The following is a 15139-nucleotide window of genomic DNA, read 5'->3' on the forward strand; positions in this document are numbered from 1 at the left end:
TTCTCATAGCACTCACCACTAACTGCATTGATACTATTTGGCTGTTTACTTATCATGTTAGGGGGGATGACACTTGTCATTATTTCATACAATCCCAGTGTTTCAGTTGCTTAACACGGCAGAAGCAGGTCTTGCCCAGAGGACATTTTGGTGAGGGCGTTTGGCAGTTGGCCTTTCACAAGGTGTTCAGGGGCCCAGGCTCCTGCTAATTTGTGGCTCTGCTATCCCCCAGGGTCTTGGAGCCCCCTGGCCTGAAGATGGGGGAAGAGAGAGGAATAGGAGACAGGAGGGGAGGGAGTGGAGTGGGGAAGGAGGGCAGGAGTCTGTGGGAGATTTTTATGGGCCAGATAAGGGAGTGGCTTATATTACTTTGCCCACATCCCATTGGCCAAGACCCAGTCATATGGCCATAGCCAACTGCCAGGGTGACTGGGAAATGTAGTCCTCCTGGTGTCTAGCAAGAAAATTAATTAACTTTTGGTGAACTCATAGCAGTCTCAGCTACACTTATTTATCACATGTCATTGAATTTATGACATCATCTATTGCAAGGGACACCATGATTTCTGGAACCACTAATTAAATTAAACTAAGACATGCCATTGATTTCAGGTGAATTCTGATTGCCAAGATGGTAAAATGTGGAAAAATGGTACAGCTCTGAGTCAATGAACCATGGTATTGTCTCTCCTTGAGGACAGGGACCCATTCACCTTGCTCACCAACGTATTCCCAGAGCTGCAAGAGTGTCAAGCATGCAGTAGATATTCAAAGAACAATAGTTGAGGCCAGGCACACTGGATCACACCTGTAATCCCAGCAATTTGGGAGGCTGAAGTGGGAGGATTTTCTAAGCCCAGGAGTTCAAGACCAGTCTGGGCAACATGGGGAGACCATGTCTCTACAAACAAACAAACAAACAAACAAAAAATTGTTTAAAGACAATAGTAGTTGAATGAGTGACAGTGTGTGAGCTACTCTTTTGTTTAAGTGTGAGAAGCCCCCTTGAGTAAACTACAGTGTCAGGGAATCAGGCCATGCTCGTTCACCTGAGCAGAGATGCTGCAGGGGCATGGGAGGAATTGCCAACAGTAACTGGGGCTTCTAGGACTCTCTGCCTCAACCGTTCCTTCTCTCTGCTGCCAGCTTCGATATTCTTCTCTCTCACTGCACATGGGAGGGAAGAATGACCTTGCTCAGCTCTTGAGCTGTCCATCTTACTGCCCCTGTCCCTGGAGAGGCAGCCCTGACACCAAAAATCTAATGGGAGAGACTCACTGGCCCAGCTTGGATCAGGAGCATACCCTGGGTCAATAAGCTGAGCCAGGAAGGCAGATATAGGATGTCTCTAAGAATATGGCAATTTCTGCAGGAGCTGTGTGTGTGTGTGTGTGTGTGTGTACGTGTACATGCATGTGCACAGAAAGACAGGCAATGTATGTTGGGGTCAGACGTCCTTCACAGGAGAGAAGCTAGTGCTTGGCAGTCAGTTCTAGCAGTGCCTGAATATGGGACCCCTTTGCCTGAAAAGGGACTGTGTCAGTGAAAGTAACAGGCATGCAAATACATAATGAAATGGGTGGGTGGGAAGATGCATGGATGGATGAATGACAGAAGGAGAGAGGGAGCAAGACAGTCTTACTTGCTTTAGGATTAAACATTTTAAAGAATCTAAATGGAAGCTGTCTCCTCATTACCAAATAGGGATGCTAAAAACAACTCTTAATATTTATTAAGTACTTCCTGTATGCCAGGCATTGTTCTAAGCTCTTTTCTGCATTAACTCACTAATTCCCAAGACCATCTTGTGAGATGAATACTACGATGAATACTATAATTCACATCCCCATTTTACAGATGACAAAACTGAAGCATCTAGAGGTTAAATAACCCCATTCATAAGGGGCAGAGCTAGGATTCAAACCCAAACAGTCCAGCTCTAACCACAAAGCTCTCTGGCCCAGCGCCATGGCTACTATGAGGATTAAAGCCATCTGGAGGCTACTGAGTGTGTTCAATGACAGTAATTGGGTTATATATATGTTTGAGATGGAGTTTTGATCCTGTTGCCCAGGCTGGAGTGCAATGGCGCAATCTTGGCTCACCACAACCTCTGCCTCCTGGGTTCAAGTGATTCTCCTGCCTCAGCCTCCGGAGTAGCCAGGATTACAGGCATGCACCACCATGCCTGGCTAATTTTGTATTTTTCGTAGAGACGGGGTTTCTCCATGTTGGTCAGGCTGGTCTCGAACTCCCGACCTCCGGTGATCCGCCCACCTTGGCCTCCCAAAGTGCTGGGATTACAGGTGTGAGCCACTGCACCCAGCCATGAGATAGGATATTTATGCCACATCACTGCTTGATATAGAGTGAAAATAAAAACAGATTTAAGAAAAGTTAAGCTAAATTTACAGATGTCAGAACTCCAATAGCTACTGAAAAGAAGGATACTAGAGGTGAGTTTGGGGGCATATTCTGAATTTTCGATGTCCTTCCCTCAAACACACCCCTTTGTGGTGGTCAGAGCCCAGAGCTGGCCAAGGCTAGGTGGACTAAAGTGAGAGCTACCAGGTACCATTGGGCCCTGCATAAGGACACTTGACTGACAGGACCCAAGGGAGGGCTGAAGTTTCAAAAAGCCAGCAGCGGCCACTCTCCGTGAGCCTGAGCTCATGTGTGCTGGGCTTGGCCAGTGAACTGGGATCTCCCAGCTGTCCCAGGGCAGCCACTCTGCCTCCAATTGTCTCTTCCTGCCTTGGTAGAGCCTCTCTCTTCTCACTGTGATGCCTGCAGCCTGGAAAATCATGGATAAAAAGCCCTGATTGAAAGGCACTAATTACCCATCATTATTTTCCATGCCGTAATTTGTGCAGAATGAGATTTCAATCAGTTGTCGGGGATCAGCCTGGTTTTGACTAATCTTTCTAACGACAAGATGCTTAATTACAGATTTTTGCCTGAGCTCCAGAGCGTGCAGAGGGAGGCAACTCTCGCTGAAGCCACCATGCTCTTGGGTCATCCTGCAGCCCTGGGTCCCAGAGGGCCCCCAAGGGGAGAAAGAGAAAGAAATCATTAGGAAAATATTCCCAAGGAGGCCAAATAAAATGGCACCACCACAGAGAGGGGGCTGTGTTAGCAACATAGACATAGAGGGTATCGGGGGGCTGCTTTCTAAGTCAACTCATCCTCCAGAACAGGTCACCACTTGCTGTGTCTCTATTGCCCCCATCAGCCCCAGCCTCCCCCAAAGCAGCCTGGCATTCTAGTTAGTAAGTTTGAGCAAGTCATTAGTTTCTTAGGGCTGTTCTATTATCTGAAAGTCACCAGGGTAGTCAGAAAAATCTCTGAGAACTTATGATTCAGTGACTCCAGCTGTGCTGAAGTGTGTGTCCAGAAAAGTGTTACCTATTGTTGAAAGCTGAAAGATACACATACCCAAGATTCAATCACACAGGAGTGATTAAAAAAAACACCATCTATTAATAAAATAGGCAGTTCAGGCCAGGCGCAGTGGCTCATGCCTGTAATCCCAGCACTTTGGGAGGCCAAGACGGGTAGATCACCTGAGGTTGGGAGTTCCAGACCAGCCTGACCAACATGGAGAAACCCCGTCTCTACTAAAAATACAAAATTAACTGGGTGTGGTGGCTCACGCCTGTAATCCCAGCTACTCAGGAGGCTGAGGCAAGAGAATCGCTTGAACCCGGGAGGTAGTGGTTGTGGTGAGCCGAGATAGTGCCATTGCACTCCAGCCTGGGCAACAAGAGTAAAACTCTGTCTCAAAAAAATAATAAAAATAAAAATAAAATAAAATAGGCAGTTCAGATTACTCAGAGGGAAGGTCAATTTGAATTGATGAAAAATCTGAGCTTAAGTTTTATGTGTGTGTGTGTGTGTGTGTGTGTGTAATTAATGGATCTCAGTGCACAGAATTGGATTCTTCATTATCGCTGGTTCGTAACACTTAACCATTGGCCTACTTGCCCCTTCCTTCCTTCCTTCCTGCCTGCCTTCCTGCCTTCCTCCATTCCTTCCTTTCTTCCTTCCCTACCCTCCCTCCCATGTAATAAGTGCCCATGAATCCATATTCAACAGGAAAACTGGAACCTTGACAGTAATTCGCATCTAGCCACATGGTCCTCCCCATCCTACCCTCCTGTTAGGGGCATTCTGCAACTTTAATACTATTTTAAAGGAAATTTAGTTACAGTATAGTAGTTCTAGGTGCCTGAGGGGCTGATTTGTGACTCATAAAGCCTTGCTGGAGGGTCTGAGGATCTGCTTTAATGGATAGCTCTTGATGGCCCCTGGTTAGCAAATTAATTATTGAAATGTACATAAGAATCTCTCAAGTGTTCAGAAACCATTTTTCTTCTGTGGAGTGGATTCCCATGTCAGTCTTGTTTATCCTCTTAATTTGCCCAGCCGGCTTCTTTCCCTCCTGGTCTATGGCAAGTTCCTTGAAGAATCATCCTCAATTCTAGGTCTGGGGGCCTTGGATGAGGGAAGGGGTTTGCTGGGTTTAACCACAGGCCTGCCCACTGCTGGACTTTCTCAGAAGAATCACAGCCTCAGGCAACATCCACTGAGTGCCTGCTTGTCACCTGCGCTGTTCTAAGCATTGTGCCTTCATTGGCTCTTGCTCAACTCTGTGAAGGAGGTGCTGTGATTGAGCCCATTTTACAGATGAGGACCCTGAGGTCCAGAGAGGATGACCTGATTACTCAAAGTCAGCAGCAATTAGGGATAGAACTGGCACGTCTGCTACCAGCATGCAGGCTTGTAGCCATTAAGTGGCCCAGCTGCTTGTTCCAGTTCTTAAATGCATGGCCCCAGCAGGGATGAGGCTCTGGGGGCCGTCCTTCAGCCTGACCCAGATTCTTGGGTGTGGTGGGTAGATTCTACCCCATAGAGGAAAGCAAGCTGGACGCTTATCAGGCCAGTCCATTCCTCTGCCTGCTGCCCTCTGACCAGCAGCAGGCCACCTAGTGTGGGAAAGATCCTTGAGATTCCAGCGTAAAAAACAATGAGAGGCCGGGCATGATGGCTCATGCCTGTAATCCCACGCTTTGGAAGGCTGAGGAGGGCAAATTACCCAAGGTCAGGAGTTCAATACCAGCCTATCCAACATGGTGAAACCCGTCTTTACTAAAAATACAAAAATTAGCCAGGCATGGGGGCACACGCCTGTAGTTCCAGCTACTCAGGAGGCTGAGGCAGGAGAATCACTTAAAACTGAGAGGTGGAGGTTGCAGTGAGCCGAGATGGAGCTACTGCACTCCAGCCTGGATGACAGAACAAGACTCCATCTCAAACAAAACAAAAACAAAACAAAACACCAATGATGATCTCTTGTTGATACCCTGAAATCTGTCTTCCTCTGGAAGTCTAAGGCAAAATAGTTCAGCAATTTGAGTTTCATTCAGAACTTTTAAGATTCCCCTGGTCTCTGCATTAGGAAAATCTTCAACCTGCTTTGTAGTCCAGCAGAGCAATGTCCAGCCAAGGCAGGAAGAGCCACCCAGCAAGCTCGGTGTCCCCTGGGGATCAGGCTGCGAAGGGAACAGGGTCCCACGCTGGCTACTGAGAAGGCCCGGGGCAGAGCTGAGTTGGGGCACGAGGGAGGCCACGTTTAATCAGATGGGGGTGAAATTGAGGCCAGGGCAGCGCTTGCTAAGCTCCAGTTAGGAGATGAATCAAAGGTAAAATGATGCCCCAAGGGGCTTCGACCACTGACTACTGCCCTTTAAAAGGCTGCTTGGATGGGCGTCTGTTCCCTCCCCATGAAGAGTCAATAGTTATCGATCCAGTGGGGAACTGGGTCCCAGCCAACCACAGATGATGGACTTGACACTCCCCGCTCCTCCCCAGAACACAAGGGTCAGCTGCCTCCTGCCTCATCCTGCAGCAGCTACTCCTCCTAGACACCGGCTTGGCCACCACCCCATGGCCACCTCTGAAATCTGAAGTGCCAGTCTCAGGCCTAGACGCCATCTCCCAACCTTCCAGCTTTCTTGCTTCTTCCTCCTACTGGACCTCAGCCTCAGCCTCCCCAAGACCACCATCGCCGCCTCTCCATTTTCTCCCAATCCCGTCCTTTCTGACATCACTCCCTTGTCCACCCTCTTCCCTCATACTTCTAAGTCAGTGGTTCTCAGCAGTTTTGCTCCCAGGGAGACATTTGGCAATGTCTGTAGGTTTTGGCTCACATACTTGGGGGCAGGGTGCTACGGGCATTGAGTGGGTAGAGGCCGGGGGTGCTCCTGAGCATCCAGCAGTGCTGGGACAGCCCCATCACATGGAATCACTCAGCCCCAGATGTTAGTAGTGCCGAGGATGGAAACCTAGGTCTCAGCTGCTGGAGATGGGGCTCGCTTGCATTGTTGCACCAGCATCATGAGTTAAGAGGCCTGGAGAACCTTTGTGTCCCAGATTTCTGCTCCCGCTTTGTCCCACAGTTACTATTGCAAACTTCCCTCCTTCTCCTAGTCCTCCTGCCCTCCGGCCCTTGCCTTCACTCCCTGTCCCTCCTACTTCACAGAGTCACTGCAGGCTGAGTGGAGGTGGTGTGGGTGGGTTTGGGGGGTAAAGAGGGCCTCACTCAATGCCCCCCTCTGCCACCTACAAACTTCTCATCTGTACAGCCAACCTTCCCTCTCACTCTTACTGAATAAGCTATTTCTCTCTCTTTTTTTTTTTTTTTTTTTTTTCTGAGACGGTGTCTCGCCCTGTCACCCAGGCTGGAGTGCAGTGGCACAGTCTCAGCTCACTGCAACCTCCGCCTCCCGGGTTCAAGTGATTCTCCTGCTTCAGCCTCCCAGTAGCTAGGACTACAGGCGCATGCCACCATACCCAGCTAATTTTTGTATTTGTAGTAGAGATGGGTTTTTGCCATGTTGACCAGGCTGGTCTTGAACTCCTGGCCTCAAGTCATCTGCCCACCTTAGCCTCCCGAAGTGCTGAGATTACAGGCATGAGCTACCACACCCGGCTGGATTCCTTGCAAACTCTTACAAGATCCTCTCATGATGGCATCACTTCTTCCAGTAGGACCCCACCCTTAAGAATCACAGCTGCACCACCAAAACCAAACCAAACCTCCCTGTAGATTTCTTGGGCCCTGCCTGCAGAGACGCTTCTTCAAAATATGACGTCAGTGGGATCAGGTCTAGGAAGCCACCTGTTCACCAAGCCCCTCAGCTGCCTCCGATGAAGATTGAAGTACAGTTTGCAAAAAGCTGACACGTATTTTGTGTCTTCAGCCTTTAAATGTTGATTTTGCCCTCTACCACTAATATTTAACATCGGGTAGCCATACGATTCATGATCTACTTCAGGGAGAGAAGTGGGGGCGGTGATGGTAATGACACTGGGCCAGCAGTAGGACCGAGATTGCTCAGGGCCAACTGGGAGGTATGGATACCTAATTTTTAAATGTCTTAAATTCCTTACATTCTCAACACGCCCCCTTCTCATCAAAGAAGCTGACAATTAGTACTGAAAACAGTAACAAAACATTCCTTCCCCACGTCACAGCCTCCAAGTCCAGGAGGGCATGCTTTATTTACAAGGTAGCTGGTGCTGCCTGAATGTGTTCATGAAGGCACCCCTGCTCCGCCCAGTCCTCTACCCTTCACGGCCAATTTTCCTGAAAGAATTGTCTGCATTCACTACTTTCAGCCATTGCAATGAGGCTTCTGTCCCCACCATGCAGTAACCCGGCTGTGGTGAATGTCCCCAGCCACTTCCTGACTGCTAAGTGCAGGGATACTTGCCCCTTCTCACTCCACCTGACCTTATAGGATGGAATCTGCTGCCCACCGCCCTTCTAGATGGCTCTGCTCATCCAATTTCCATGACATGCTCTATTTTTTCCTTTTCCCACACCTCTGGTTACATCTTCTCTGTCTTCTTGGACTTCTTTCCCTCTGTCCTGCCTTTACATTTTTTTTTTTTTTTTGAGACGGGGTCTCTGTCACCCAGGCTGGAGTGCAGTGGCACAATCTCGGCTCACTGCAGCCTCTGCTTCATGTGTTCAAGCAATTCGCCTACCTCAGCCTCCCCAGTAGCTGGGATTACAGGCATGTGCCACCAAGCCTGGCGTGAGCCACTGCACTTGGCCTGCCTTTAAATTTTTCATTCGAATGAATTAACACATGAGGTCCTGGGGGATAAGGACAGATGGAGGGAGTGGGCAGGTCTCCCAGAGGGTCTGGCCTCTCCAGCAACTTTCTTCCCCCTGCCTGGTGCATCAGGAACCAGGCAGCCCAGAGAGCACTGTGCCTCTCTCCCCCTCTGCTTCCAGAGAGTTCTCTATTCTGACACTTTATAGGTTAAGAAATAACAGCGAAGCTGGGGGTGGTGGCCTATCCTGTAATCCCAGCACTTTGGGAGGTAAAGGCGGGGGATCACTTGAGGTCAGGAATTTAAAACCAGTCTGGCTAGCATAGCGAACCCCTGTCTCTACCAAAAAAAAAAAACAGAATACAAAAATTAGCCAGGCATGGAGTCACGCGCCTGTAATCCCAGCATCTCGGGAGGCTGAGGCAAGAAAATTGCTTCAAACCAAGAGGCAAAGGTTGCAGTGAGCCAAGATCGCACACCTGCACTCCAGCCTGGGCGACAGAGCCAGACTCTGTCTCAAAAAAAAAGAAAAGAAAAAAAGAAAAAGAAAAAGAAAGAGCAGTGACAGGATTCCAGGGTTTGGAACTCTAGGTGGCAGTCAGACATTGTCTGCATTTTGGGGGGTTGGAAAGATGAGGTCCCTGCCTGGAGCAGCTCTTGCCCAGGCCTGGTAGCAGAGAGGCAGAGTGCTGTGAAGCAAGGAACGTGGACCTGCGGTCAGGTTCGGACTGCAGCTTCTCCCAGGACTCAAGTGAATGGGACAGGCTCTGAGCTCCAGCCTTTTCCTTCTCCCAGGACTCAAGTGAATGGGACAGGCTCTGAGCTCCAGCCTTTTCCTTCTGTAAGGTGGGGATAGGAGGGCAGAGCGGACAGGCTGTGAGGATTAAATAAGATGGCACGGAAGAAGGTGTCTCACATGCAGCTGGGGCCTGATGGGCAGCCGCTAGTATCGCCCAGCCTCTGAGAGGGGAAGCTGGGCAGCTCCTGAGAGTGAGGAAAACATGCAGAAGAGCCTGGAAGGAATTTCAACCCAGAAAAGAAGCTGTGGCCTTCTGGGGGTCTTCATATAGTGTGAAAATATGACGAATGAGAGAATGAATGAAGCAAGACCAGAGGCACCGCAGCAGTGCCCCCATCAGCATGGCACCCGCAGGGCCCTTTCTGGCGCTCTGTGCACTTGTGTTGGCTTAGTGTCTGTTGTTCCTACGAAAGTATGAGCGTCTTGAGATCGTGAGCTGTGCCTGTTGTGTTCCCATTATCTGGCCAGCACTTGGCACATAGTAGGTGCAAAAAATACACATTGACAGTTCCTGGAAAAGGCATGCTGAGGAGGCCAAAATAATAGTTATGGAAATGAGGCGGGGTGTGGTGGCTCACGCCTGTAATCCCAGCACTTTGGGAGGCCAAGGCAGGCGGATCACCTGAAGTCAGGAGTTCGAGACCAGCCTGGCCAACATGGTGAAACCCCATCTCTACTAAAAATACAAAAATTAGTCAGTCCTGGTGGCGGGAGCCTGTAATTCCAGCTTCTCAGGAGGCTGAGGCAGGAGAATCACTTGAACCCAGGAAGCAGAGGTTGCAGTGAGCCGAGATCACGCCATTGCATTCTAGGCTGGGTGACACAGTGAGACTCCGTCTCAAAAACAAAAAAAAAGAAAAAACATGGAAATGAGAAAGCTGGAGGACTAAAATTACTAGATCCTCCTGAGTTGGGACTCAGGCTCTAAATTAATAGCGGGCTTCCTGTACCAACCCTGATAGTTAATAGCGGGCTTCCCGCACCAACCCTGATAGAGTTAATAGCGGGTTTCCCTCACCAACCCTGATAGAGGCCAGCATCTGCTTTGCTTCCCTCTCAGCCCTGAGGGTCTTCATCCAGGGCCTGGAGGTGGGGCCCAGACACTGCAGGATGCAGGATGCTTTGCACCCTTCTGAATCAAGGAGGGGAGCAGAAGAGGAAACCAAGGCTTGGGGAGCAAACCGCCGCCTGCTCTGGTGTCCTTCAGGGTTGTCCAGCCATGAGACGGGTGCAGGGAGGCAGTTGGGAAAACTGTGGCCTGCCCTCTCCTAGGAGGGGCTGGGAGCTTTCCATTTACTTTCCTTGGGGCAAATGCCTCTTATCCATCAAGGCACAGATCTGAAACAGGTGACACAGAGTACTTGGTCACTACATCATCACTGCTGTAATTACTGTTTATGTCAAGTGTATCTTCTGAGATCTCTGGAGCCCTCTGCAGCCTGGGGAAGGTTTGGGCTGAAGGCCCCTGGGATCTGGGAGCTGTGTTGCTCAGCAGGGTTTTTCACAGTGCCCTAGGGTCTTCCTGTGAAAAGCAAAACCTAAAGCAGCCATCAGGAAAGCAGGAGGGGATTAAAAGTTAGGATGTGGTCAGCTCTATTCTGCCTGCCTCGTGGAAGGGTGCCTGAGGAGCAAGGTGCGCCCCTGTTGGCTCATCACATGCCCCTGCAGCTGATGGCCTGCCAGGCTGATGGTCTTTCCTGGGGACTCCACTGGTGGTTGGGAAGAAGGTGTGTGGCAGTGCCCAGGGAGATGATCACAGAGATGTAGAAGGGCCTGGAGGAGATTCTCAACCAGGGGACTGGGGCTTATAGGAGGGTGTCTCCGAGGACTCAGGGACATTCCACAGGAAACAGAAGAGACCCAGGAGTCTCTGTCTTCACACACTGCATTTTGGGAGTTGGTGAACTTCTGGAGAGTAGGAGCTTTATGTTATCTTTTATCTTTGTGTCCGTAGCTTCCAGCTTCTGGTCTACGGGAAAGTGAGTTCCTTGACTCCAGCCATAGTCAATGGCAGCCCCTCAGGAGGGGCTAATTAATTAATTAATCAATTTTTGAGACAGAGTCTTGCTCTGTCTCCCAGGCTAGAGTGCAGTAGCCCGATCTCGGCTCACTGCAACTTCTGCCTCTTAAGTTCAAGTGATTCTCGTGCTTCAGCCTCCCGAGTAGCTGAGACTACAGGCCGGCGACACCATGCCCGGATAATTTTTGTATTTTTTGTAGAGACGGGCTTTCACCATGTTGGCCAGGCTGGTCTTGAACTCCTGACCTCAAGTGATCCACCCACCTCAGCCTCCCAAAGTTCTGGGATTACAGGCATGAGCCACCACGCCCAGCCAGGAGGGCTTAATTTGTATTAATCATTAATGAGACCAGGGACAGTGGAGGCCTCTCCCCATCATAAGGTTGCACAGACACATTTTGTGGCATTGCTATTTGGCCATGGGTTGCAAGATGCGAGTGGGCTCTGTGGGTGTGATAAGAGGGAGAGACAGACCCTCCGTGCCACCCAAGAGTCGTCTTTCCATTGGCAGGCTGTCCTATGACCTCCCTATCCTTTGCTCCTCTGCAAGATCTTTCCTTTTTCCTTTCACCTGCTCCAGGCATAAGCATGAGCCTCCTCTCTACCTCCATAGGGGGAGGCTCAGGGAGTGAGGCAGCCTGTCAAGGACAGGGACAGATCAACACCACCCAGGCCACCCTCAGACCCAATCCTGGCTGGAATGTGACCCACAGCTGGGTTTCCCTGAACACACACCTTAATCTCCCAAGTGTGAGCTCAGCTGTCTTTCTTGTCCATGTTGAGAGAAGGACAAGTCCTCTCCCTTCATCCTGGGAGCTGGGATATGGGAGGGGAACACCCTTGCCCGCCTTCTCCTCCACCAGCATGGCCGGGGTGGAGGGGCTTGGTTTACAGGAAACATTCTGTTATCCCACACAGTGATCTTGCCATACTGGTAATTCACCTGGACTTTGTGGGTGGGTGGGGAGGCTCAGTGGGTAGAAATAGCTGGGGGATGCTCAGGGTTGGGGTTAGAATGCTCCCTCAAGCTTTCCAATGGAGACATGTCTCTTGGGGGACAGGTAGGCTGGGTAGAAGCTGGCTACTCAGGGTCTAGGAAGGGAAATGAGAGAGGGAGGGTTTGGGAGCCACCTTCCAGACATGCCTTCTGGTACCAAGCCTGGACCAGTGGCAAAACCCAAAGGGCAGCCAATCTGGCTGGTACCTTTGCCACAGGATTCCTTCTTGAATCAGCCAAATAACCTGTTGCCTCTGGTTCCGATCTTAGTGAAGGTAGGGGTCCCAGGGAAGCTCCAAGCCAGGTCACTGTACTTAAAGTCTCTGGGCCAAAGCTGTACTGCCAAGACTGTTATATTGTAGCCATTGGCTGGGTGCAGTGGCTCACACCTGTAATCCCAACAGTTTGGGAGCCGAGGCGGGTGGATCACCTAATGTCAGGAGATCAAGACCAGACTGGTCAATATGGTGAAATCCTATGTCTCTATTAAAAATACAAAAATTAGCTGTGCATGACGGCAGGTGCCTGTAATCCCAGCTACTTCGGATGCCGAGGCAGGAGAATCGTTTGAACCCAGGAGGTAGAGGTTGCAGTGAGCCGAGATTGGGCCATTGCACTCCAGCCTAGGCGACGGAGCGAGACTCCATCTCAAAAAAAAAAAAAAAACTTGTAGCCTTTGTGTATTATTGTTATGCAGGAAGGTTGGCCAAACATTTTGGCTGACTAGTTTCCATCTTGTGTCACCCTCAAACTAGAAATTTGCAAAGCACTATGGTGCCTAATCTGAAGATTTTTTGTTTGTTTTTGAGATAAGGTGTTGCTCTACCACCCATGCTGGAACGTAGGGGTGTGATCATAGCTCACTGCAGCCTTAAACTCCTGGGCTCAAGCAATCCTCCCTCCTCAGCTCCTGAGTAGCTGGGACTACAGGCATACACCATCATGCCAGGCTAATTTTTTTTTTTTTTTAACAGATGGGGTCTCCCTATGTTGCCCAGGCTGGTCTCAAACTCCTGGCTTCAAGCGATGATCCTCCCCGCTCAGCCTCTCAAAGTGCTGGGATTTACAGGTGTGAGCCACCACACCTGGTCCGCTGAAGTTTATTGATCAAAATAAAGTTTCTTTGAGGCCTCCGAAGGTTTTGGAGGTAATGCCAGAAACTTGCTCCCGGCTGTGCCGAGGGGAGACCAGCTGACCTTCTCCACCATTGTTTTATGGCACCGAAGCCTTAGCATAGAGCCCTTCCCAGCCACCCTACCTGCGGGGCTGGACCCGCCCACCACACCCACCGCACCTTGCTGGGGCTGACTTCCCGATTTGTGTCCACAGGCTGCTGAACAGGATGTCCTCGGACGACAGGCACCTGGGCTCCAGCTGCGGCTCCTTCATCAAGACTGAGCCGTCCAGCCCGTCCTCGGGCATCGATGCCCTCAGCCACCACAGCCCCAGTGGCTCGTCCGACGCCAGCGGCGGCTTTGGCCTGGCCCTGGGCACCCACGCCAACGGTCTGGACTCGCCACCCATGTTTGCAGGCGCCGGGCTGGGAGGCACCCCATGCCGCAAGAGCTACGAGGACTGTGCCAGCGGCATCATGGAGGACTCGGCCATCAAGTGCGAGTACATGCTCAACGCCATCCCCAAGCGCCTGTGCCTCGTGTGCGGGGACATTGCCTCTGGCTACCACTACGGCGTGGCCTCCTGCGAGGCTTGCAAGGCCTTCTTCAAGAGGACCATCCAAGGTGCGTGGTGGGCCTCAAGGAGCCTGGGCGCAGGGTTGGGGGTGGCAGCCGTGCCTGCGGGTCCGGCAGAAGCCCGAGGAATTCCCAGAGACTGCCAATTCTGGGCGCTGTTGGAGCGGTACTTCTGTGGGGCGCCTTTTCCCTTGCTCAGGGCTTCTCATTCTGGCACTGGACAGCTGCAAGACTGTTGTTGAGATGACATGCGTTCCCCACCCCCTCAGCTCCCCCATGCAGAGCCCCAGAAAACCAAAAGAAAATCCACAGGAATGCCAAACCCTGGGTGCTTCTCACTGGTATGGAGTACACTGTCAAATGTGTGTCCCTCAAAAAGTTTATTTTGTGCGGGGGAAAAATATAACATAATTTGCCCTGCGATTCCAGACTTACGGGACATAGAAAGCGTCCCTCACCTTGTTTTTGTCTTACTTATACAAGTAAAACGCCAGATGTGGTGACTCATGCCTGTAATCCCAGCACTTTGGGAGGCCAAGGCCAGAGGATAGCTCAAGGCCAGGAGTTGAGACCAGCCTGGACAACACAGTAAGACCCCATCATTATTATTATTTTTTTTAAATTAATGCATGGTGGCACACACCTCTAGTCCCAGCTACTTGGGATGCTGAGGCTGCAGTGACCTGTGATGGCACCAATGCCTTCCAGCCTGGAAGACAGAGCAAGACCCTGTCTCAAAATAATAATAATAATAATATGTGAGTATTTTCTCATTGTAGAAGACTCAGACCTGTTGGAATCAGGACAGGAGCTCATCCTGTCTGGATCCCAGTTTAACCTATTTTTAAGACCGACCTTCCTTCCTTCCTTCCTTCCTTCCTTCCTTTCTTCCTTCCTTTCTTCCTTTCTTCCTCCCTTCCTCTCTCTCTCTCTCTCTCTCTCAACCCATCCTGTCTGGATCCCAGTTTGACCTATCTTTTAAGACCTGTATTTTCTTTCCTTCCTTCCTTCCTTCCTTTCTCTCTCTCTCTCTTTCTTTTTCTTTCTCTCTCTCTTTCTTTCGATGAGAGTCTTGGGCCAGGCACACTGGCTCAAGTCTGTAATCCCAGCACTTTGGGAGGCCAAGGTGGGCCTTGAGGTCAGGAGCTCAAGACTAGCCTGGCCAACATGGTGAAACCCCATCTCTACTAAAAATACCAAACAAACAAACAAAAAATCAGCCGGGTGTAGTGTCAAATGCCTGTAATCTCAGCTACTAGGGAGGCTGAGACAGGAGAATCGCTTGAACCCAGGAGGTGGAGGTTGCAGTGAGCCAAGATTGGGCCGCTGCACTCAGGCCTGGGCGACAGAGTGAGACTCCATCTCAAAAAGAGAGAGAGATAAGGGTCTTGCTATGTTGCCCAGGCTGGAGTGCAGTGGCTATTCATAGGCACAATTATTGCACACTGCAGCCTTGAACTCCTGGGTTCAAGCCATCCTACCATCTCAGCTTCTCAAGTAGCTAGAAT

At 50.4% G+C, this 15139-nt stretch overlaps 1 protein-coding gene across 2 annotated transcripts in view; it reads left to right on the top strand.

Moving 5' to 3' along the window:
• The window catches only part of ESRRB (estrogen related receptor beta), a 191979-nt gene that overhangs the window by 115788 nt on the left and 61052 nt on the right, over nt 1–15139 (top strand). For both annotated transcript variants that reach the window (XM_034937890.3, XM_055097309.2), the window contains exon 2: nt 13270–13679. In XM_034937890.3, the coding sequence (XP_034793781.1) occupies nt 13270–13679 (410 nt within the window). The remainder of the gene's footprint in view (nt 1–13269; nt 13680–15139) is intronic.

Source organism: Pan paniscus, chromosome 15 (assembly GCF_029289425.2).
Source record: "Pan paniscus chromosome 15, NHGRI_mPanPan1-v2.0_pri, whole genome shotgun sequence".
NCBI lineage: Eukaryota > Metazoa > Chordata > Mammalia > Primates > Hominidae > Pan > Pan paniscus.